Source organism: Anolis sagrei, chromosome 4 (genome assembly GCF_037176765.1).
Source record: "Anolis sagrei isolate rAnoSag1 chromosome 4, rAnoSag1.mat, whole genome shotgun sequence".
NCBI classification, from domain to species: Eukaryota; Metazoa; Chordata; class Lepidosauria; order Squamata; family Dactyloidae; genus Anolis; species Anolis sagrei.
The window spans coordinates 16302463-16325310 of NC_090024.1; the positions used below are offsets into that span (position 1 = coordinate 16302463).

Here is a 22848-nt window from a genome sequence, read left to right on the forward strand (position 1 = left end):
AATGCTCCATTAAGCCCCTCCGAGGTAATGAATTATAGTACTAGAATACTCTTATGTAATAGCACTCTACTACTATCTCTGGAATACTTTCATGCAAGAGCACTCTAACACTAAAACCTTATTGAGTATCCCAGGAAAATTATATCTTTGCTTTTTTAGAGTAATTGCAAGTGATGAGATAAGCCACATGTGTCCCAGTGTTACTTACACTGTTTTATATTTTTAAGAAGAAAGGAAAAGAAATAAGATATTCAAAAATGACTAAGAAAGCTCACTTAGGGAACCAACATACAGAAAGGGTAGGAGTTGAACACATAACTGAATAAGTTACTGACACATAACTGAATGTGTAATTCTTATGCAGCCAGTAAAAATAATAGAATCATAGAATTTGAAAAGATCTCATGGGCCATCTAGTCCAACTCACTGCCAGAAAGCAGGAAAATCACATTCAAAGCACCCCAACAGATGACCATGGAGCCTCTGCTTAAATGTCTCCAAAGAAGGAGACTCTACCACATTCTGGGGTGGAGAGTTCACTGCTGAACAGCTCTCACAGTCAGGAAGTTCTTCCTAATGTTTACTTGGAATCTCTTTTCCTGTACTTTGAAGCTATTGTTCTGTGTCCTGGTCTCTAGGGCAGCTGAAAACAAACTTGCTCCCTTCTCCCTATAACTTCCCCTCACATATTTATACATGACCATCATGTCTCCTCTCAGATTTCTTTTCTGGAGGTTAAACATGTTCAGCTCTTTAAGCCACTCCTCACAGGACTTGTTCTCCAGACCCTTGATCATTTTAGTTGCCCTCCTCTGGACACATTCCAGCTTGTCAGCATCTCCCTTCAATTGCAGTGCCCAGAATTGGACACAATGTGATTCCAGGTGTGGTTTGACCAAGGCAGAATAGAGGGGTAGCATGACTTCCCAGGACCCAGTTACGATACTCCTATTTATGCAGGTCAAAATCCCATTGGCTTTTTTAGCTGACACATGACATTGTTGGCCCGTGTTTAACTTGTTGTCCATGAGGACTCCAAGAACTTTTACACACGTACTGCTCTCGAGCCATGCGTCTCCCATTCTGTATCTTTGCATTTCATTATTTCTGCCCAAGTGCAACATTTTGCATTTGTCACTGTTGAACTTCATTTTGTCAGTTTTGGCCAGTCATCTCTCTAATCTGTTAAGATCGTTTTGAATTCTGCCCCTGTTTTCTGGAGTATTATTTATTTATTTATTAGACTTGTATACCACCACTCCCAATTTGGCTCGGGGCGGTTTACAGCAGTAGATTAAAACAATACAATTAACTTTAAAATACAATAAAACAAGAACAGACATAGTCCTGAGTTATTCACCCATCGAAAGGTTGTCGGAAGAGAAAGGTTTTACAGGCTATTAGCTATCCCTCCCAATTTTTTCTCGTCTGCAAACTTGTTAATGGTGTGAGGTATAACTCATTCCTTTTTTTCCCTTAACATCAACCCAATTTCTGATTAGACATAATCTCTAGACATATCAAGGCTCCACAAACACATCCAGATACACTTGAAAAGTCTCACCTGTAGTGCAATGGCCACTCTGATGAGGTCAATGACCACTTCTTCATTGGCTAATTCAATGGTGATGAGAGCCAGAGTGGTATATAACAACTCAAAATTCTTTTGGATGTTGTCTTCCTCCTTACATCCTAAGTAGACATGCCTGTACAATTGCTGCCCATGCTAAAAAGAGGAGAAAGAGGGGGAAAGGCTACTGTTTATTTAAAGTTAGGTCGATGGAGGAGGATATAAGGTAGGAATCCACTTATTCAAAGAGAATCCAATCCCTTACAGAGGAAACATAAATCCACAGATAATAGCAAATTCTGTTAAAAGGAACCACCTCCAGCAACCCATATCATAGAAGGACACTGAAGAGTGTACAAAATGTCAACATCTCTAGCATTTTAGGTTCTTCAACATGGCCACAATGTGGCATAAGAATACTACAGAATTGCACTAGAAAATGTCTAGAGAGAACACTTTTCTAGCAATTCTAGGTCCTTCTACTGCTGGAAATATTTCACAGAATTGTGCTGGAGGACTTAGAAAATGTCTAGAGAGAACATCCATTTTTGAATGTGATCAAATTAAACTGCTGACACCAGTCCTGCAGATGCAGGAGTCGTATCATAGTTAAGACTTTACACTTAGCTTATTTAGAACAAGAACACATATCACTCTCTAGTACTAGAGTTGTGTAATTTGACCAAAAGACATGCCGTTTCAGGGTCCATTTTCAGCTAATCCCTCATTTGGTTAACCAGGAAGTTATTCAAATCGGGAGGGGTATAGCTGTTTTCATTCAGCAAAAATTTGGTCCATTGGCTACAATGTGAAATTTTAAAGGCTCAATTCTCAGCCATTTTAAGGCCTATCTGCATGAAAACTGCCTCAGTTTTAGATCCCATTTACAACTGCAGGCCTGCCAAATTTCAAAACAATTCACTAATCTTCCAATTTTTTATTATTATTTTAAGCTTTAACCATAACATTTTTTAAAAATAAGACAAACCGCAAGAGAGGATTCTGAGAATTATAGTTGCCGGTTGTGTCCATTCTCAGCCAATCAGAACATGGACACAACCAGGCTTTTTTATTGGCTGAGAAACAGAAAAAAAACTTTGACTCCCATTATGCTTCAAGAAAAACTCAGAGACTTTTCAATGCCTGCCCCGTGCAAGTGATGCATTGGAAAGTGAGTTCTCCAGCAGGTCCCTCTCTCGAGTAAGAGTCTAGGAAACTTTCCAAAAGTTTCCAGCAGCTGCTGCTGCCAGGGAAGGAGAAAAGGCCATTGCAATAATCCCATCTTTTTCAGGAGCCCAGTAGCAAACTGTTGCCTCAGGTATATTGCAGACTTAAATCTATTCAGTAGCTGATAAAATCCAGTTCTCTTAATCCATTTCACCAAGCCTTTCAGTTCCCTCCTACCCATTTAGGAGATTATATGAAACAGACCACCGAATATTACAAATAATTTTTGTTCAAACCAATTCGGGCCTGTGCAGGTGCAATTCCAACAATAGAAAGGGTATAGGGATTTTTAAGTTTAAAGATCCCACCCGCTGTCACCAATTGTACAGACCGTTCTTAAATTCTGCCACCAATTATACAGGTGTGGATGATTATGGATGTAATTAATCTCCGGCCTCAATTGTGTATAAGAATTTGTTATAGGGTAGGCCAATTATTACTTGTAAATTAAGGTAACTGCCACCAACGTGAGGTATTGGAGGTACCACCGATGAGATCTGGCTCCACAGACACAGATTAATGGAGATGAGACGGTCTTCAACAAAAGTTAACAAGTTTATTATGTACAAAGCGTATGGTTGCAGGCTGTTAAATAACTTTGAATAACTTATAGAACTTTGAATAACACTTGGTTTGCAATATAGTCTACTCTTCTAGATGACACAACTTGTGATTAACTTTTACTGAGGTGAAGCACTTTAATAAGCAATGTTTCCTAATGTGAATAGCCTTCCAATTTGATCTTTTCTTGATCAAATCCCTGACCTCTAGTCCTTCCCTGACTAGTGATCTTAACGAGCTTCCTTTAGTCTACTTTAACTAAAGAAACTGGCTAGGTTTCTCCCTTCAACCTTCCTAGACTGAAAACCTCCAGCTTTTCACACACACTGACTCTCCACTCTCCACTCTCAACTGCCAACTCCGACTGCTCCTTTCCACTGTCAATTCTCAACACTTCCTTTTCCAAAGACGCACATAACATTTTCTTGCTTGGCTCCGCCCACTTCTCACTCTCCTGCCTGGTCTCCTTGGCAACCTCACCGTGGATACAACCAGTTAACTCTAGTTTCAGCTACTGTTACCAACACAAATATATTCTAACAGTTAAACATATACATAGTATCAATGACTTCTGCACAGGGCCCTTTTTTAACCTCTTCCAGGCTGACTATAATCTAATTCTTACTGATCCTACTACTGGATTCAAACTGCGTCTTGAGCACTGAGTAGACCTACCAGTAAAGGCTTGCAGATTCTCCAGCTGGAGTTCTCTGGGTCTGTAAAGCTGTTTTCCCTCTGGAATTTCTTAGAGACTTTAGGGCTGTTTCCCTCAGACGCTGTAAGGCACTATGTCTCACTAAGACTAACTAAAAATGGCTCCCTCTTCCCTTCCCATCTCCCTGGGAGAAGAGGCGGATCCAAACTTAACAATGATAGACAAGTGGCTTGCCCTATGACTGCAAACCAAAGGAAGCCACCTTTTTGCAGAATCCCTGCATGCAAACACTTAATAGAAAGAAAATAAAGTTGGAGCTCCTGGTACAGACGTACCAGCACACAGCAGTAATCTACCACAAATTAAATGCCACATTTTTCATTGCATCATTGTATTAAGGGCACTGTGCTTCTTCTGTCTGCTTTCACAATCATCACCTGACATGCAGACTATTATCACAAATTAATGTAATATGATTACCTTTTTGATGAAATTCACATCTTGCCTTGAAATTTTGTCTCGTTTTATCTTCAGATCTGAAACATCAGGGATTATTCTAGGCAAAAAGAAATCAGTCAGTCAGTGTTGTAAAACAGCCTTCCATAATTATAATTTATAAAACATAATACTTCTCAGTAGGTGGGAATGAGAAGCGCACTGGAAAGCATATTCCATCTATTTAGACATTTCTGAAGTAATTTTCATTTTAATTACACCCAATGTCTAGTTTAAAAGATGGAATCATATGTAATTATGATTCAGCAGAAGTATAATATTTCATTTCGGACAAAACCTGTTTTGTACTAAACAGAAATATAATTACAATCTTAATTAAACCAACTTAGAAGAGATACATTCAGTATTATGCAGCTGGGGAATGAAATGATCCAGTAAGTTCAATTGTGGCATTCCTGTATTTGTTTTGTTTTTCCCCCACTGGAAAAATGAACCATGGCAAAGTTGCAGAAAACGGTCTCCGTTTAGTACCATGCATTGATTCCAGCCAGGAAACCATCTGCTAAATTACATTCGTCTGTCATGCATAATTAGTTGCCAGTTTTGTAGGAGGTAATCTAGAAGGGGAACTTTTCTCAACCAGAGAAAAGTACAGTCCCATGAAAGCATCTTACTCTACGGTGCTGGATGCAAAGAACTGTGCGTGCATGGGAAATAGCTGCAAGCACAATAACAAACCTTTAGGACACGAGTTTCAGAGTTTGAGAAAACTTGCTTGAGCAGATGGATTGTTCATGCCACCTATTCAAGCATTTGCCACAGGGATCCCTTCATTCTATTGATGTAATCCCTATATTACATTGAGATGAATTTCATCAGGCCTCAACAGAAGTTCCATCTAATGAAAAAGATTAACCTTATTCCTCGGAGCTTTGCTCTGTTGTCATGCCGATCGATAAGGTTATGCAGTATTTCAAGGACCAGTTGTCTTAGTTCGGAGTCATCCATGAGAGAAGGGGACAGCAAAGGGTCCAGGAAAGGAGCAGGGAGAGCAGCAGCAATGGACTTGGCACTATATCCTGTAGTCACCTGATTGGCAGAGAAGGTAAATATTAATTACCAAAGCAATACTCCTACTGGAGATTGATCAGAGGTTCAGACTGGAGGACCTAGACCTTCCTAGAGAAAACACTTCTCCAGGCATTTGTAAATCTTTCAGCATGATTTTATTATCAATTTCTAAAATGTGCTGTCGAAGGCTTTATGGCTGGAGGCCCTGGATTGCTGTGAGTTTTCCGGGCTGTTTGGCCATGTTCTAGAAGCATTCTCTCCGGACATTTCACCCACATCTATGGCAGGCATCCTCAGAGGTTGAGGGGTCCCCTCAACCTCTGAGGATGCCTGCCATAGATGTGTGTGAAATGTCAGAAGAGAATGCTGTGAGTTTTCCAGGCTGTTTGGCCATGTTCCAGAAGCATTTTCTCCTGACATTTCACCCACGTTTATGGCAGGCATCCTCAGAGGTTGAGGGGTCCCCTCAACCTCTGAGGATACCTGCCATAGATGTGTGTGAAATGTCAGAGGAGAATGCTGTGAGTTTTCCAGGCTGTTTGGCCATGTTCCAGAAGCATTTTCTCCTGACATTTCACCCACGTCTATGGCAGGCATCCTCAGAGGTTGAGGGGACCGCTCAACCTCTGAGGATGCCTGCCATAGATGTGGGTGAAATGTCAGGAGAGAATGCTTCTAGAACATGGCCAAACAGCCTGGAAAACTCACAGCAAACCAATTTCTAAGAGGCAGAAAAACAACTGAAAAGTGCAATAATAATAATAATAATAATAATAATAATAATAATAATAATCTTTATTAATACCCCACCACCATCTCCCCCAACGGGGACTCAGGGTGGTTTACATGAGGCCAAGCCCAAACAGCAAATTACAATAAAATAAAAAAACAAAACACAAACAAAAACGCAATAAAATACATAAAACATATGAATACAATAAGCAATATACATAAAACACATGAATGCAATGAACAATCCTAATGACAATGAGCGGGCCGCATGTGCAAAATAAAATGTTAAAATTCCACAGATATATAAACCTTTTTTCCTAGTTCCAACAGACCTTACTACCTCTGAGCATGCTTGTCATAGATGCAGGCGAAACTTCAGGAGAAATGCCTCTAGAACATGGCCATATAGCCCGAAAAAACCTACAACAACCCAGCGATTCCAGCCATGAAAGCCTTCAACAATAAAATGTTAAAAACTCAAGGTGAGATAAAAAAGGAGCAGATTATTTGTGAGGGAGAGCTCATGAAGAAATGGGGTTGTAAAAACATGCCTTCATACAAGGAGGGAAATGTACTCCAAGGGCAAAAATGTTGAGGGGAGCAATAGTGTAAAGTTGTGTGGCTACTCTCCGAAGGCGCAACAGAAGAGCCAGGTTTTGAGATTCTTTTTAAAGGTTTCTAAGATGGGGGCTTTCCTAATCTCTCCGGGCAATATGTTCCAGAGTCGGGGGACCACAGAGGAGAAGGCTTTCTCCCTTGTACCCACAAGACGAGTCTGTGAAACTAGCAGGGGTGAAAGGAGGGCCTTCCCCGAAGATCGAAGAGCTCGGGTTGTTTCATGGAGAGAGATATGGTCATGAAGGTAGGTGGGTCCCAAACAGTTTAGGGCTTTGTAGGTGATAACCTGCACTTTGAATTGGATTTTACTAATGGGAGAATCATGGAATCAGAGTTAGAAGGGGTCTCATAGGCCGTAAAATCAAACCCCCTGCTTAGTGAAAAAACTTTACCCTCTTTTTTGAAGTGGTCCAGAGGCTTAATCAACATTCTAGGTAGAAGGCTCCGTTGCCAACTGCTCTTATTACCAAATTTCTACTAATGTTCCATCAAAATCTACCTTCCTATAACTTAAAATATTACACCTGTGCTGGTACGGCTGTACCAGGAGCTCCAACTTTATTTGCTTTGTATTAAATGTTTGCTTGCAGCCCAAGGTTTCAGGGACTCTGCAGATAGGTGGCTTCCTTTGGTTGCAGTCATAGGGCAAGGCACCTGTCCATCATCGTTAAGTTTTGATCCCGCTCCTTGCTCAGGACAATTGGGAAGGGAAGGGAGCCATTTTTAGTTAGTCTCAGCAAGGAAAGCTAATGTACAGGCCGTGTGCAAGCTTCCCTTGTACAAAAGCTTCAACCCTTAAGACTTTCCAGGGGGAAAACAGTCTTAAGAGCATCCAAGACTTTCCGAGGGAAAACAGTCTTAAGAGTGTCCAAAGATTTCCAGGGAAACAGCCCTAAAGACCAAAGAACTCCAGCTGGAGAACATCTAAGCCTTTACTGGTAGGTCCACTTGGCGTTCGAGAAGCAGTTCGACCCAGTAGTGGAGCCCACATCAGTAAGGGTTAGATTACAATCAGCCTGGGAGAAGTTAAAAAGGGGATTTTCCATTTAAAGTAAAGAAGAAGTTATTGAAGACAGTTGCCTGTCCTTCGTGGGCAAGATTAGGAAGTCACCAGTTGCATAAAACGTGGAAGCATTTGTTTAACTTTCTGAAGACAAGAGAAGTTTCTGTTTGATTGTTCATTAATAAAAGACTTTGTTATACTTCACAAGCCATCTGAAGATCATTTGCGGTAGAAAACCTCTGAGAACTTCTCCTTGGGCCCCCTGGCTTCCCGCTGGACAAAGGTTGCACGTCCTGTTCTAAAGGAAATTCTTTACAGGCCCAGCGCGCAACAGAACAACACCTGGTCATACCCTCTGGGACAACAGAGAATGAACCTGCACTTTCCTCTCTATGAAAGCCCCAAGGAATGGCCATGCCCCATGCAACCCAGATATATGTCTATACTGTTGTGCAGTATTCAAATCACTAACAGACAATGTCCCATTAAAAACCCACAAATTTCAAAAGTTGAAATTAATGACTAACATAGATGTGTACATTGGACCATCTGGATCCACAGGAGTTCTGTTCCAGGAACACACAGCAAATCATGCAGATGATAATGCATGTGTCCACATCAGACCATGCACATGCACTTTGGCCCCATTTTAGGCATGGCCTGCAACAATCCATATTTCAGTTGAAAACATGGATCGGGAGCTTGTGGATCAGGAAGGTCCATTGTACTAGAACAGCAAATGCCTACGCTGGTAGCTCATGACTCAACACTGTTTCATAATAAATTTGCTTGCTATTTGATTCATCCTCATTTGGCACAAGTAATCAGTCAAATAACTATCAGACTTGAATTGTTCTCAAGGAAAATATATCATTTTCTCATGGGAAATGCCAACTTTTTTCATACTTAAAATTTAGAGAAATGACTATTCTGTTGACGGTCTATGAAAATAGTTTGTTTGTTTTTTTAAAAAAAAGTAAAATCTATTGCCTTTGTTATAAAAAAAGTCTTACCATCAGTAGTGATCTCAGCAACATGATCTGAATTCGCCTGGTTCCCAAATCCCTAAAAGCAAACGAATAAAACAAAAGTCTGCATTAATGTTGATCAACACTTTCCCCCAACAATACTAAATGCAATTCCTTAGGGAGATTAAATTGGAATACAATGGGTGCACATTTGTATTTAAATGTTGAAAGGCACTATAGTAAGTTTTTTTCCCTTAAAGAACGAAGCTTCATACACTTTTAATTAAAAACAAACCAGAATGTTTCAAGTCTAAAATCCTGCTGTTTGGACTGGGAATATTAATAATGTATTTCACAGAATATCTCTGAGAATGAACAAATTTCAGTATCAGCTAAAACTACTGGTTCTGCCTTTTGTGAAGGGATCTGACGTTGGTGCATCCTCCTCTCTCCATAAAAGAGAAGGGATATTAGAAAAGAAATTCAGGATAATGGACCGAAACAACGATGCTCCTATTAAAGCAGCTCCACTGGTTGCTGTTAAGTTTCCAGTCCCAATTCAAGGTACAGGTTATGACCAACAAACCCCTAAATGGTTTGGCCCCTGCCGATCTTAGTGATCACATCTCCCCCTATGAAATGGTGCTAGCTCTTCCTCCTCTCACTTCCACCACTGTCACGAGCATGGTTGGTGGTGTCAAGGGAGAGAGCCTTCTTCGTGGTGGCCCCTGAACTCTGGAACACCCTCCCTAGAGGGGACTCAGGGCAGCTTACAACTGACAACCATTAGATGCCAACAACAACAATAAAAACACAGTTAAACATTAATTAAAACATCACCATATGTTAAAAAGAACATTTAAAAGAGAGAAACCGGACAAATTAGATAGAGATCAAAACTATCCAAATATATCAAATCACTTCAGTACAGGCCTTGGAAAAATGGATTTTACAGCAAAAGAATGCATATTTTCTGCATGTTTTTTTCAGCTCCTGTAAAATTTGTTCAGAAGGATTAGGAACCTTTTGGAAACAAGCTCCACAGATGTCTCCAGGGCCATTGTAGAACACTTTGCTGTCCGGCGCAATGAAAAACATGGTGCATTTCATTCCTTCAGTACAAGACGCCTGGACTACCACTGCACATTGACTATTTCTTCAATACTAATGACAAGAAAGGGAGTATCTCACACCTAACCTGAGAGTACTTGGCTACCTTGGAGTGTACAAAACAGACTGGTGGAGGACAAAGCTGTGCGTTCCAGAAACTGTCCAGTGTAGTAAGAATGAAGGACATGACAAGTATCAACTACATCTGTGCTTTCTGCACCACCCAACACTATTCTAGAAGCAACCTGAACACAAGAAGTCCAAAATATGGAGTAAATAGAACTCACCCAAGTTGGCTGGTGTCCAGAGTATGAGACGTTGCCCCAAGAACAGGGACTTTCCCCATAATGAACATCATAATTTCCGACCGATGGTAGTCTGGCAGGTTGCTTCCAAAGAATCCTAGACGGAATGGGAGAGATGAAGAAAAAAGAAAGAATATTGTCGAAGGCTTTCATGGCCGGAATCACTGGGTTGTTGTAAGTTTTTTCGGGCTGTATGGCCATGGTCTAGAGGCATTCTCTCCTGACGTTTCGCCTGCATCTATAGCAAGCATCCTCAGAGGTAGTTTGCCATAGATGCAGGCGAAATGTCAGGAGAGAATGCCTCTAGACCATGGTCATACAGCCCGAAAAAACCTACAACAACCCAAAGAAAGAATACATCTCTTTCCCTAAACCAAAAGAAAATAGTTTAATAAATATATATTCAACCAACCTTTAAAAATATATCCAAAAAGATGCTAATGAACATCTATTATTATCACAATTTAACAAGCTCCCTTGAACCTAATTCCATTTCTAGCTTTAAAAAGACAATTTGCATATTCATTCATTTGTAAACCAATCAGTCATAAAGAGTGAAGCAATTTTCATTTAAATGCCTTATTGTTTTTATTGTCATTTTATTGTTAAACTTGATTTTACTGTCTTTTCAAAATTTAATCATTTTTAATCATAATATGATTTCCCAAGAGATATCCACTAGCAGAATTATCTTATGTAACTCCTATACTAAATATCATTGTAGACTAATGTTCAATACACACAGATGAAAATCCATTGCGTAACTGCAGCGTGCAGGTTCGAATCCAGGGAGAGAGTGGATGAGCTCTCTCTGTCAGCTCCAGCTCCCCATGCAGGGACATGAGCGAAGCCTCCCACAAGGATGGCAAAACATCAAAACATCTGGGTATCCCCTAGGCAACATCCTTGTAGACAGCCAATTCTCTCACACCAGAAGTGACTTGCAGTTTCTCAACACGAAAAGTATGAACAAAAATAAGAGCCAAGAGCCAATCCTCCAAAAACTAATCATTTAAAACCTGTGCTAATTTACATAGCAATGTTGTTCATGATACGTTGTCATGTCAGAATAATAACAATAATAATACTTTATTTATACCCTGCCACCATCTCCCCGAAGGGACTCAGGGCAGCTAACATGAGGCCACGCCCAAATAATTACAATAAAGCAAAGTAAAGTACATACAAAATAGTTAATACCATCAAATAAAAATGCTTAACAATGCTTACTTCAGCTATCACCTCCTAAACTGATGCAGGAGCCCAAGGGTGCTTTCGAAGCCCTCAATCAAACCAGACTTTGCAAGGTGTTTTTTTTTCCAGCCAAAAAAAAAAATTGCCTCTTCTTGACGCTTATAGCAGAACCCTTTGAAATAGACTATAGGGTCCCCCTAAACTTTTTAATATGATGGCGGTAGTAACACAAATATTATTCCAAAGATCTGAATTTGGATTACAAGCAGTCCCCAAGTTATGAATAAGATAGGTTTCGTAGGTTTGTTTGAAAGCTGAATTTGTATGTAAGGCAGAACAGGTACATTTTTAAGTGTAACTCCAACTATAGACAGGCAGACAGACAGTAAACCCCCCTGTGTTATTTGTTTTGCTGCCTGTGCCCTAATCAGGCTGTGGTGCAGTTAGTTAGTAGCCAGCTGCATTAAATCACTACTGACCGAGACGTCATGAGTTCGAAACTAGCCTGGGTCAGAGTAAGCTCCTGACCATTAATAGTCTAGCTTGCTGTTGACCTATGCAGCCCAAAAGACAGTTGCATCCGTCAAGTAGAAAACTCTTTATGTGGGGAGACTAATTTAAATAATTTATGACACCATAAAACCTTCCAACAGCATGCAGAAGAATGAGGAAGTACTCCATCAACGGACCCAAGTCACAAGTGGACGGTGAAGCAGCAGTTTCCCCTGTGGCCAGAACCGAGCATACCCTCATGAAGCTGGAAAAACTAGTATGTTAAATTGCCTCTGTGTCTATCTATATATGTTATATGTCTAAATGGCATTGAATGTTTGCCATGTATATGTGCATTGTAATATGTCCTGAGTCCCCTGAAGGGTGAGAAGGGCGGAATATAAATACTGTAAAATAAATAAATAAATAAATTTCACCTCACTTTCTGTTCTTGGGATAACTAGATTTTTTTTAAATGGCTTATTTGTTGCACTCCAGAACAGGAATAACTCTCTGACTTTAGAACACCACACACTGAGCAAGAAAACAATCCTTTTTATTGACGATAATTAAAAACAGCAAGGTAAAAAGATATGCTTTAAGAAGGCAAATAAGTCCCAATAAGGTAGGAAGATAAGGAGGAACAAAGTATTTCAAGGCAGGGTTCAGCAAAGTTCGAAAGCAAAGTTCAGACTTTTGTAATAAAATCCAAAGAACCAGGAAAGCATTAAACCACAGCATGAGTATACAATCCCAAGAGACCAAGAGTCAAACCATGAACAAGAAATCCTTAACATGAATCTTCCAAGCAAGGCTTCCATAGAACAAGAACTAGGACTTAGCGGGATTCTGAAATGATGCTTCATCTGACTATTTTTTCCCTCGTGAGAACTTTATATCCCAACACCCAGATATTCGTTTTGTTTTCCTTGACTGCTTCTCGCCTTTATCTCTCGAAGCCTAGTAGAACAGCAGAGGTCTTGGCTGAGCTGTCTGTTTTGGCTAAATTTCAGCCGTCTATGTGCTCGTTATTTTTCTGCTCATTATTTTCTCCAGGTGTCAAGCTGTTTCAAACCTCAAATCTTGGGAACTCTCTGATTCAGGGAGTAAACTATCATCTCTAGACCCTGTAGGAACATTCTCATGGGGAACTACCCTTTGAACTGGTGTCCCTATGTCATTCTCTGCATTAATATTATTGACCAAACCATCTCCATCTTGACCCTGAGTGACATCATTCCCCACATCAGAAGCACCTTGATCCTGAAACACAAACACAGGCTGAATTCCAACATTATTGTAGAAACAAGGATTGGTGAGAAAGCTTCCGTGGAGACAAATCTTTCCCTATAATAACTATTTCAAGAGTGAAATAGTTATTATTTCCCTTCCTAGGGGTAGATCTCTAATTTCTTGTTGTCTCACCCTCATTTGTAACTATAAGTTGTATGTAAGTCAGATATTTGTAACCTAGGACTGCCCGTAGTTGTCATTTCTCTCATTGGCTCACAGACTTACTGTGGTTACCCACCTCTCAATCCAAAAGGCCTGTCAATTAATATTATGAACTGGGAACCTTCTCTTTCTCTAACCATCCCAACAGAATTGTAAGGGACCCGAAAGGCAGCCTATAACCTGTTTGATGATACAACTGAAGATCAATAACAGTGGTTATACAGACAAGGCTCACTCACCAATAGTTTGAATAATAGCATTCTGGACAATTCTCTCATCGTTTTCCTTGGTGCTTGTAGTAAAGCTGCCACTGCTTATTGAGCTGCGTCGGTCACTTAATTCAAAATCAACACTGAAACGTAGGTGCTTCAGCAAAGTGTTGAACACTTCTAAGACTGTTGGGCCTGTGGAGAAACCAAAATAATGTCTTTAACATTTGGATTTTTTTTTTTTAAAAAAAAAAAACCAAATCAAGGCAAAGGAAAGGGTTGACTATTCCAACTCACCAATGGATCCCTTTGCAGCAATCGCAACTGCTTGTAACAGGGCTTGAATGATACCTGCTCGGACTCGGGGGAAATCTCTTTTGCGAGCATCCAGGTGTGCCAAAATTTCCTGGATTACATGATGAGAATACTGTGCCTGGGAAATTGAAATTCCTATTAGGTTCTCATTGCCAAGTGTTTTGAAAGAAGCACCTGATTCTTATTCATTATCATTATCTGCCTTTTCACTCCTTTTTCTTTTTCAGAACTCCCAGTACTATTTCCTGGACAAAGTGTCTAAAAAAGGCTGAACTTCAGTAAATATGCTTTGGTTGCACACAATTATGTCTCCCTTTCTTTCACTTCCTGCCACTCTTGTCTGAGATGCTGGGTTTGGCACAGCTGGTTGGGAGTCAGCTGCATTAAAATCACTATTGGCCAAGAGGTTATGAATTCGAAACCAGCCCGGGTCGGAGTGAGCTTCTGGCCATTTGTCTTGCTTGCTGTTGACCTGTGCAGCTCGAAAGACAGTTGCATCTGTCAAGTAGGAAATTTAGGTACTGCTTATGCAGGGAGGATATTTTAACTAATTTATGACACCATAAATACCCCTCCAGCAGTGTGTAAAAGAATAAGAAAGTACTCAATCGGTGTCACAAGTGGATGGTGAAGCGACAGCTTCCCCAGTGGCCGGAATTCAAAAAGCATATCCTCATGAAGCTGGAAAGTTAAATAGCCCGTGTCTCTGTCTATATATGTTGTGTGTCTATGGCATTGAATGTTTGCAATGTCTTTGTGCATTGTGATTCACCCTGAGTCCCCTGTGGGGTGAGAAGAGCAGAATATAAATACTGTAAATAATAAACAAGTAAGTAAATAAATAAATAATGCAGCAAGGTTAATCTCCTTTTCTATCTGTAAACAAATATGGAGCAAGGATGGAGTCACTAAAAAACTTGACATAAAAATGGACCAGTACAATTTAACAAAATGGCTTCATGAGAAGTTGGCAGGCAGAAAATAATCTCCGCCAGGTGACTTGAATTTGCTAAACGTGAGTAAAGGCTCATAGGAAAATAGGCATGCTATTCAGTAATTCAGACTCCAGGCTATGAGAGCTTTAAAGATGGAAAACCAAAACCTTTCCTCATGTCAAGAAGATGACTGAGAGGCGCAGTAAGTGTTATGTGCTCGAGGCACCTCATTCTATTTAAAATGGGGGCTGCTATATTTTTGCATCAATGGCAGCTTTTGCTCACTTCCCAAGGGCAGCCCTACAGTAGCTCTCATAGAGCACAATGGTGCATGTTAGTTGTGTACTTAGTTATGGAAATTCATTACCTAAGAGGTCCAGCTGGCCCTGATGAGAAAGACTTTGTTTTTACTGTATGTGGTTGATAAAGAGCTTTTAATGAAGCGTTTTATTATTTTACTGTGTTTTGAAGAATCTTTTAATGCTGTTTTTAAATCTGTTGCCCAAACTAGCTTGATACCATTTTAATTGTTGTAGCTCAACAACTAACCCACTGACACCACTTTAACACCAGGTTCCCAATTCCCAGTTAGTTCCACTAAATAAATAAAATCAGGAAAATAAAAAAAATATTCAACTGTGATGCCGAATAGGGGAGGAGAAGCCATGATTGGCTGCCATGTCGTCCCTTTGCAGATGGGAATCCATGAAGGATGGCCCATTTTGGGCACCCAAACAAAACAGATAAGCCGAATGGCCAAAGGGACAAGCTAAAAATGGATCTGTGCACATGTCTAGTAAGTTGTTTCTTCATCCGTATACTATACTTGAAGGAGTTGGGGGTGGTGATGGCTGACAGGGAGCTCTGGCATGAGTTGGTCCATGAGGTCATGAAGCAAATGAACGAATAAACAACAACAATACTATAATTGGACAGATTGGTATCTGAATGCTGATAGGGCCACATTTTCTGGCATATTAGAAGGCAATATGAATTTTTAGGGATTACATATACTTTTGTCTTCTATCTCACCATCTGGTGCCTGGACTAACTGCCTCATTCTTCCTAATAATAAGCCTGTCCCTGGTTTCTGTACCAGGAAAATAAATGTAGCAATTATACAGTATCTTTGGTTCAAAGTGTCTTTGCAGAAGCATCCGAGACATCCATATCTATTTATAGTTATGTATCCATCAGGAAGGAATACCATGCTACCTGCTACTGATTAGCCATTGGTGCATATTCAAAAGCATATGACTTTTTATTTTGTTTTTGTTCAAAATGATAAAATTAGAAAATAAAAACCTACCTGTATAGAATACATGATGATTTTGAAAATGGAGACAGCAAACTCATTGGGATCCCAGAGTCTGTGATGGTCTAAATGTCTAAGAAAACAAAATAGTAAACAATAAATGACATCACACTTGGATCAACCTCCGAGTTCAAGTGACCATTTAAAATGAGCTTTTGAATCAAGGGAACCTAAACCTTTGTAAGTTGTTTTGTGTGCCTTGAATTCATTTCCCACAAATTGTAATCCTAAGAGAACCCTATGATAGGACTTCCATATGTGTATGACCCACATATGTTCATACGGTGGGTTTCATAGCCGAGTAGGGAATTGAACCCTGGTCATCAGAGTCATAGCCCAATGCTCAACCACTACACTATGCTCCAAGGGCTATTAGAAATTGTGAATGCATTTGTTTTTGTTTGTTAGTTGGTTTTTTGGGTGGCAAACCTCAAACAGTCCCAGTCAGAATCATTGTCAGGTAACCTGAGAGTTGCAACCCAAAAGAGGAACTTTACAAAATGGTGGAACACATACACCTTGTGACCCAATTCTATAAGTCATAGTGCTGATGCAAGTTATTGATATGACTGGAAATTTCAAAGAGGAACTTAACAAAGTGGTGGGACACATACATTTTGTGATCCAATTCTATAAACTACTAGCTGTCCCCTGCAATGCGTTGCTGTGGCCCAGTCTGTTGATCTGGAAAATAAAGTAATTAGAAAGTGTTGGTTTCTAATGTATGTACTGTCTTGATGCTTGTGGGTAAAAAGTATTTCTTACTGTTTCTTTGTCAGTGTTGATGTGGAGAGGGTCTGGTTTGCCCACCCTGGAACATGAAACATATCATTGTCCTTCTTTAGGAGTCCCTTTCAAATCTATGACATTATACTTGTGTGTATGTGAACCATATATCTCTATATCTATGGCTGGATGGCTCTTTGTCAGGAGGACTTTGATTACATTTTCTTGCCCTGATGAAGGGAGCTGGATTGGATGGCCTCAAGTATTTTCTGTTGGTCATGGGGGTTCTGTGTGGGAAGTTTGCCCTGATTCTGTCATTTGTGGGGTTCAGAATGCTATTTGATTGTAGGTGAACTGTGAATCCCAGTGACTACAACTCTCAAATGTCAAGATCTATTTCCCCCAAACTGTGTTCATATTTGGCTGTATTGAGTGCTTGTGCCAAGTTTTGTCCTGATCCATCATTGTTTGAGTCCACAGCGCTCTCTGGATGTGGGTGAACTACAACTCCCAAACTCAAGGTCAATGCCCACCAAACCCTTCCAGTATTTTCTGTTGGTCATGAGAGTTCTGTGTGCCAAGTTTGGTTCAATTCCATCGTTGATGGAGTTCAGAATGCTCTTTGATTGTAGGTGAACTATAAATCCCAGCAACTACAACTCCCAAATGACAAAATCATAATTTTTGAGTGATGGTCACTCATTGTGTTGTAAGACATTTTGTTGCCAAATTTGGTGTGATTTCGTTCATTGGTTCTTTTGTTTTTAAGGTACTCATTATGTACAGAGCATATATATATATATATATAGAATTGTAGCTGGCAGTTGACCCACTAATATCAAGTGTTGCACATACTCAGTGCCTCCTGAGTTTACAAGACTCTCCCAGAAGATTCTGTGCTAGTCCCAAATAAGAGACAATTTAGAGTCTGTTAAGTCTTTATGTGCCTTCAAGCCATATTATGTCAACTTATGATGATAAAATGAATTTTGGAGGGCTTTCTTAGGTAAGGAATATTTAGGGGTGGTTTGGCCATTTCCTTCCTCTGAAACAGTGGTTCCCAACTTGTTTTTGACCAGGGACTACTTTGACCAGGGACCACTAGACCAGGGATCACTTTGACCAGGGACCACACTCCAACATTAATACCAAAAGGGTTACAAATCAGTTTTTGGTCAACTTTAGATTTGGTTTGGTTATTTGGGGTGCTGATTCAGACAATTTCATTGGAGAGACCACATCAGCTCTAGTTTCTGATATAGAACATATGCCATCCAGTAGTCACCATCTGCTCATCCACAGAAAACCATATTTAATCATCTAGAGCCGCGGACCTTATTTTAGGTCTTGCGACCCACCGGTTGGGAACCACTGCATCTGAACACATAGCCACAGGACTTGGTATTTGTTAGTGGTCTCTGATCCAAGTGCCAACCAGGGTTTAGCCTTACTTTCCAAGATCAGCCCAGACTTGGTGCCTTTAGGGTATTTCGTCCCAGTAGAATATATTACTGTTTTCTTAAATTAATAAGTACATACAGTATTTATTCCTTACGCAAAAACTGGTCGAACAGCATGGTTCATGTTGCCGTAGGTTGCTCGACCCAGCAACTCTCTGAAACAGTTCTCAGACAGCACAAATGGGTTCTCTTCTTTCTCTCTTCCTGATGGTGATGAAGGGGGGCAGCCACGACTGAAACAAAGGTTTGTTAATTCATCCATGTACCATCACTACACATCATGGTGGGGAAGACATAGCTTCAAATACCTCCCCCCCCCCCCGAATACTTAGACATTAGCTTTATTAATACATTTTGAATCAAAACATCTTAAAAACTACCTAAACTGACACAAAATTGTGGCAAAATTGGCCCCACCCCCTGTCTCTACAATTATGTGGGGAAAAAATACAACCAAAACATATTGCCTGGAGTGGCATTGCCTTCCCGCTGAAGCAATACCTATTGATCTACTCACATTTGCACGTTTTCAAACTAGTAGGTTGACAGAAGCAGAGCCTTACAATGGGAGCTCACCCTGCTTCCCGGATTCGAACCACCAACCTTTCGGTCAGCAAGTTCAGCAGCTTAGCGATTTAACCTGCTGTGCCACCGGGGGAGCATGCATATATACTCATGCATAAGTTGGATTCATGTATAAGTGAGGGCAAATTTGGATTTTAGATTTGGATATGTGCCGTGGATAAGTTGAAGGTTATTTCTTGGAGTGGGAAAAGCACCAATACTGCCTCAGAGTGCCAGTTGCTCCCATCACTGTCACCATTTCCCCACCCAGCATTCTTTTACATTCTCCCAGAATAGACTAAGCCAGTGTTTCTCAAACTCTGCTCCTGTAGGTGTTTTGGACTTCAGCTCCCAGAAATCCCAGCCAGCTTACCAGCTGTTAGAAAGTCCAAAACATCTGGAGGAGCACTGTTTGGGAACCACTGGAATAATTTATTGCTTTTACTTGGCGGCAGGGATATATTTAAATCGACCCATAGATAAGTCAATCCAGGTTTTTGGGCTTCTTTTTTGAGACATTTTTAGACTTATACATGTATATATTGTAGTATTTCTAGAGAATGAAGGCGCATGTTAACTATAAGCACCATATGTGCTTATAAACCAATTTCTTGTGTATAACTTGGCCTCTTGTGTAAGTCAAGGCCAAGTTTTGGCACCAAAAAGAATAGATTTCAATCTGGCCCATGGCTAAGTCAAGGGTCATTCTGTGTCGTAGGGAAAGTGCCATGCTCCTTAAGGGTATATCCTTGGCGCCTGCCATTTTTCCTCCCAGGCATTCAAATAGTCCAAAAACAGAGAAAGTATCAGTGATCAGTGTTTCTTTTAGTTCTTCTAGGGTGGACTAAGCTCTTACCTTTCACAGCTCTACTCAGAAATCGTTCCTTTTTTGATATGAGTTAATGTACAGTACTTAGATTGAATAATTCAACCTAGTTTTGGGGGTTCAATGTTTTGACTACAATTTCTAAATCTACACATGAGTATATACGGTACATTTAAGCATGTTGGCTTTATCCAGAGCTCTAAGGGGTTCTTTAAGACACTGCGCAGCATCCTTCTCTTTGAAGTGGGGAGTCTGCTGCTATCCCGTCACTATGGGGTTGCAGAAACTGTTTTCTCCATCATGAGGCCATCTGTCTGGACCATCTGTTTCCCGCCCACTCCTCAAGCAACCTCCCTCGGCACTGCCTCCATATGCAAAGAGTCACAATACCCAAAAAGAAAATGAGATGGGAAACTTATTGCCTGCACTGTATGGGGACAACAGATCAGCAAACTATAAATGCTGTTTTCAAGCTTTGCATCATGTCTGCATCTAAAGGGTAGACAGTGCACTATACTGATTAGCATTAGTCTTTTGAGTAGAATATCTTCATCTAAGGTAGCATTTCAAAGCTGCTGAATTCAGGGTTGCCACTATGCTACAGAAGTCTTAAGACTTAGGAACTGATCAATTTACCTCTTGTTTATGTATGTATGCAGTCACTTAAAGAGTTGATTTGGGACTGAGAAACCACAACATTTTCTATCTTCTTCTTACGTTGTCCTTGAGTTGTTTACATTACTGGGAATTATTTCTTTGCTTAAATTGAATAAATTGCTTATTGTGGGGAGGGTTACCATATCTAAAGGCCTGGCCCAGGTATCTAGCTTTCATGGGCCATCAGGCAGAACAAATTCTCAAGTTTTGTTAGATTCAGTTCTGAGCAAGAGGAAAGGGCTGTGTGCAAACCTTTAATACAGCTAGAACAACATCATATTGCTATATTTTGCAAGCTAAAATTGACTGGTTGCTGCAACTGCAAAGACTCTCCAGGGAGTCTCTGTGTTTACTTATTCAGTTCTGTGACGTCAGAGCCATCCTCTGCTCTGTTCTGCATCACCAACTGCCTACAAACAAATGAGTGTCTGTACCTTCACCTGGCAATCTATGAGATTTCAGAGAATGTTCTTACCATACATCAAGGGAACCACTGACCGCATAGGGAAGCTGATTAATATACACAGTCTACAAACTATCTACAGATCCACTAAGGGGCATTCCACACAGCCCTATATCTCAGAATACCAAGGCAGAAAATCCCACAATATCTTCTTTGAACTGGAATATCTGAGTCCACACTAAGATAATGTGGGATTTTCTGCCTTGATATTCTGGGATATAGGGTTGTGTGGAAGGGCCCTAAGAAAATCCAACAAAAGCTACATTCAGCAAAGGACAAGAGGGATCCTCTCACCTCTGCAAGAGTCTACCGTAAACCATGAAGCTGTGGACAAGTCTCCATAAGGACCACCAAACACAGTATTGCCAAAACACAAATCAAGGAACATGAAAGGCACTGCAGACTAATTCAACCTGAGGAGTCAGCTATAGCAGTGCACCTGATAAACCAACCTGGATGTAGCATATGATTTGAGAACACAGAAATGTTGGACCACAACTACCATGTCAGGCAACACAGAGAAGCCATTGAAATCCACAAACGTGTGGATAATTTCAACAGAAAGGAGGAAACCATGAAAATGAACAAAATGAACAACAACTCTAAGTCTAGTCGTAATTGTTCATTTGAGGAAAACCTAAGTTTCCAAACATGAAAATGTTTTCGTTCTGTATATGTAATGACAAGCCATGAACAAATACAAAAGTATAGGTAAAGGTTTCCCCCTGGCATTAAGTCTAGTTGTATCCAACTCTTGGGGGGGGGGGGGTGGTTCTTCCATTTCTAAGCTGAAAAAATGACATTGTCTGTAGACACCTCTAAGGTCATGTGGCCAGCATGACTGCATGGAGCACTGTTAGCTTTCTGCAAAAGCAGTACCTATTTAGGTTAAAGGTTTCCCCCTGACATGAAGTCCAGTTGTGTCTGACTCTGGGGGTTGGTGCTCATCTCCATTTCTAAGCTGAAGAGCCAGCGTTGTCCGTAGACACCTCCAAGGTCATGTGGCCGGCATGACTGCATGAAGTGCTGTTACTTTCCCGCCGGAGTGGTACCTATTGATCTACTCACATGTGCATGTTTTCGAATTGCTAGGTTGGCAGAAGCTGGGGCTGACAGTGGAAGCTCACGCTGCTCTCTGGATTTGAACCTGCGACCTTTCAGTCAACAAGCTCAGCAGCTCAGTACTTTAACCCACTGTGCCACTGGAGCGGTACCTATTTATCTACTCATATTTGCATATTTTCAAACTGGTAGGTTGGCAGAAACTGCGGTTAATAGCAGGAGCTCACCCTGCTTCCTGAATTCAAACCTCCAACCTTTCAGTCAGCAAGTTCAGCAGCTCAGCGGTTTAACCCGCTGTACTTCCAGGGGGCCTGAACAAATATAGTTGATATTTAATCTGTAATACCTAATGACATCAGTAGCAGTTGTCACTAAGTCTCACGTTTTGGACATAAACACTCAGGAACTGGGACCATCTTGAACCAGCAGCCCAGATTTTAGAATGTATGGGAATTGTAGTTCTTGATATATAAAAATTGCAATAGGCTTGGGAGCATCACTGAGAACAGGGAAAGCAATTAAAACAGGAGAAATATAGCCATCTTTCAAATTTGCATCAAAATCAAATCCTTACATTAATTAGATCATCAAATGTTTAATTAAATCATTAAATGATTTTTGATAGGGGGGTGAATGATTTTGTGAGCTCACATATACATACCTATCAACATCTTCAATCTTGTGCATATTAAAGAGGAGGGAGGGGACTATCTTGTCCATGTGCTGAGGCTCCCATATAGTGGCCTGAAGTTCGTCATTAACAGTCTTCCGGACCACTCCCTGAATGCCCCTGATTCCAGCAATACGGATCCTGGGGAAAAAGGTGAAAAATGACATTGTGAAATTACAATGTGCCAATGTCCTTTTAAAATGATGGAAATATAGCTCAATGCAGTGCT

The 22848-nt window shown here is 40.5% G+C and overlaps 1 protein-coding gene across 2 annotated transcripts in view; it reads right to left on the bottom strand.

Annotated features, from left to right (window-relative positions):
* EFR3A (EFR3 homolog A) overlaps window positions 1–22848 on the bottom strand; it is a 98493-nt gene that overhangs the window by 24941 nt on the left and 50704 nt on the right. For both annotated transcript variants that reach the window (XM_067467281.1, XM_067467282.1), the window contains 10 exons: window positions 22611–22760; window positions 18473–18610; window positions 16186–16264; window positions 13924–14059; window positions 13657–13821; window positions 10259–10373; window positions 8907–8958; window positions 5386–5558; window positions 4494–4569; window positions 1565–1726 (listed from right to left, as the gene is read on the bottom strand). In XM_067467281.1, the coding sequence (XP_067323382.1) occupies window positions 1565–1726; window positions 4494–4569; window positions 5386–5558; window positions 8907–8958; window positions 10259–10373; window positions 13657–13821; window positions 13924–14059; window positions 16186–16264; window positions 18473–18610; window positions 22611–22760 (1246 nt within the window). The remainder of the gene's footprint in view (window positions 1–1564; window positions 1727–4493; window positions 4570–5385; window positions 5559–8906; window positions 8959–10258; window positions 10374–13656; window positions 13822–13923; window positions 14060–16185; window positions 16265–18472; window positions 18611–22610; window positions 22761–22848) is intronic.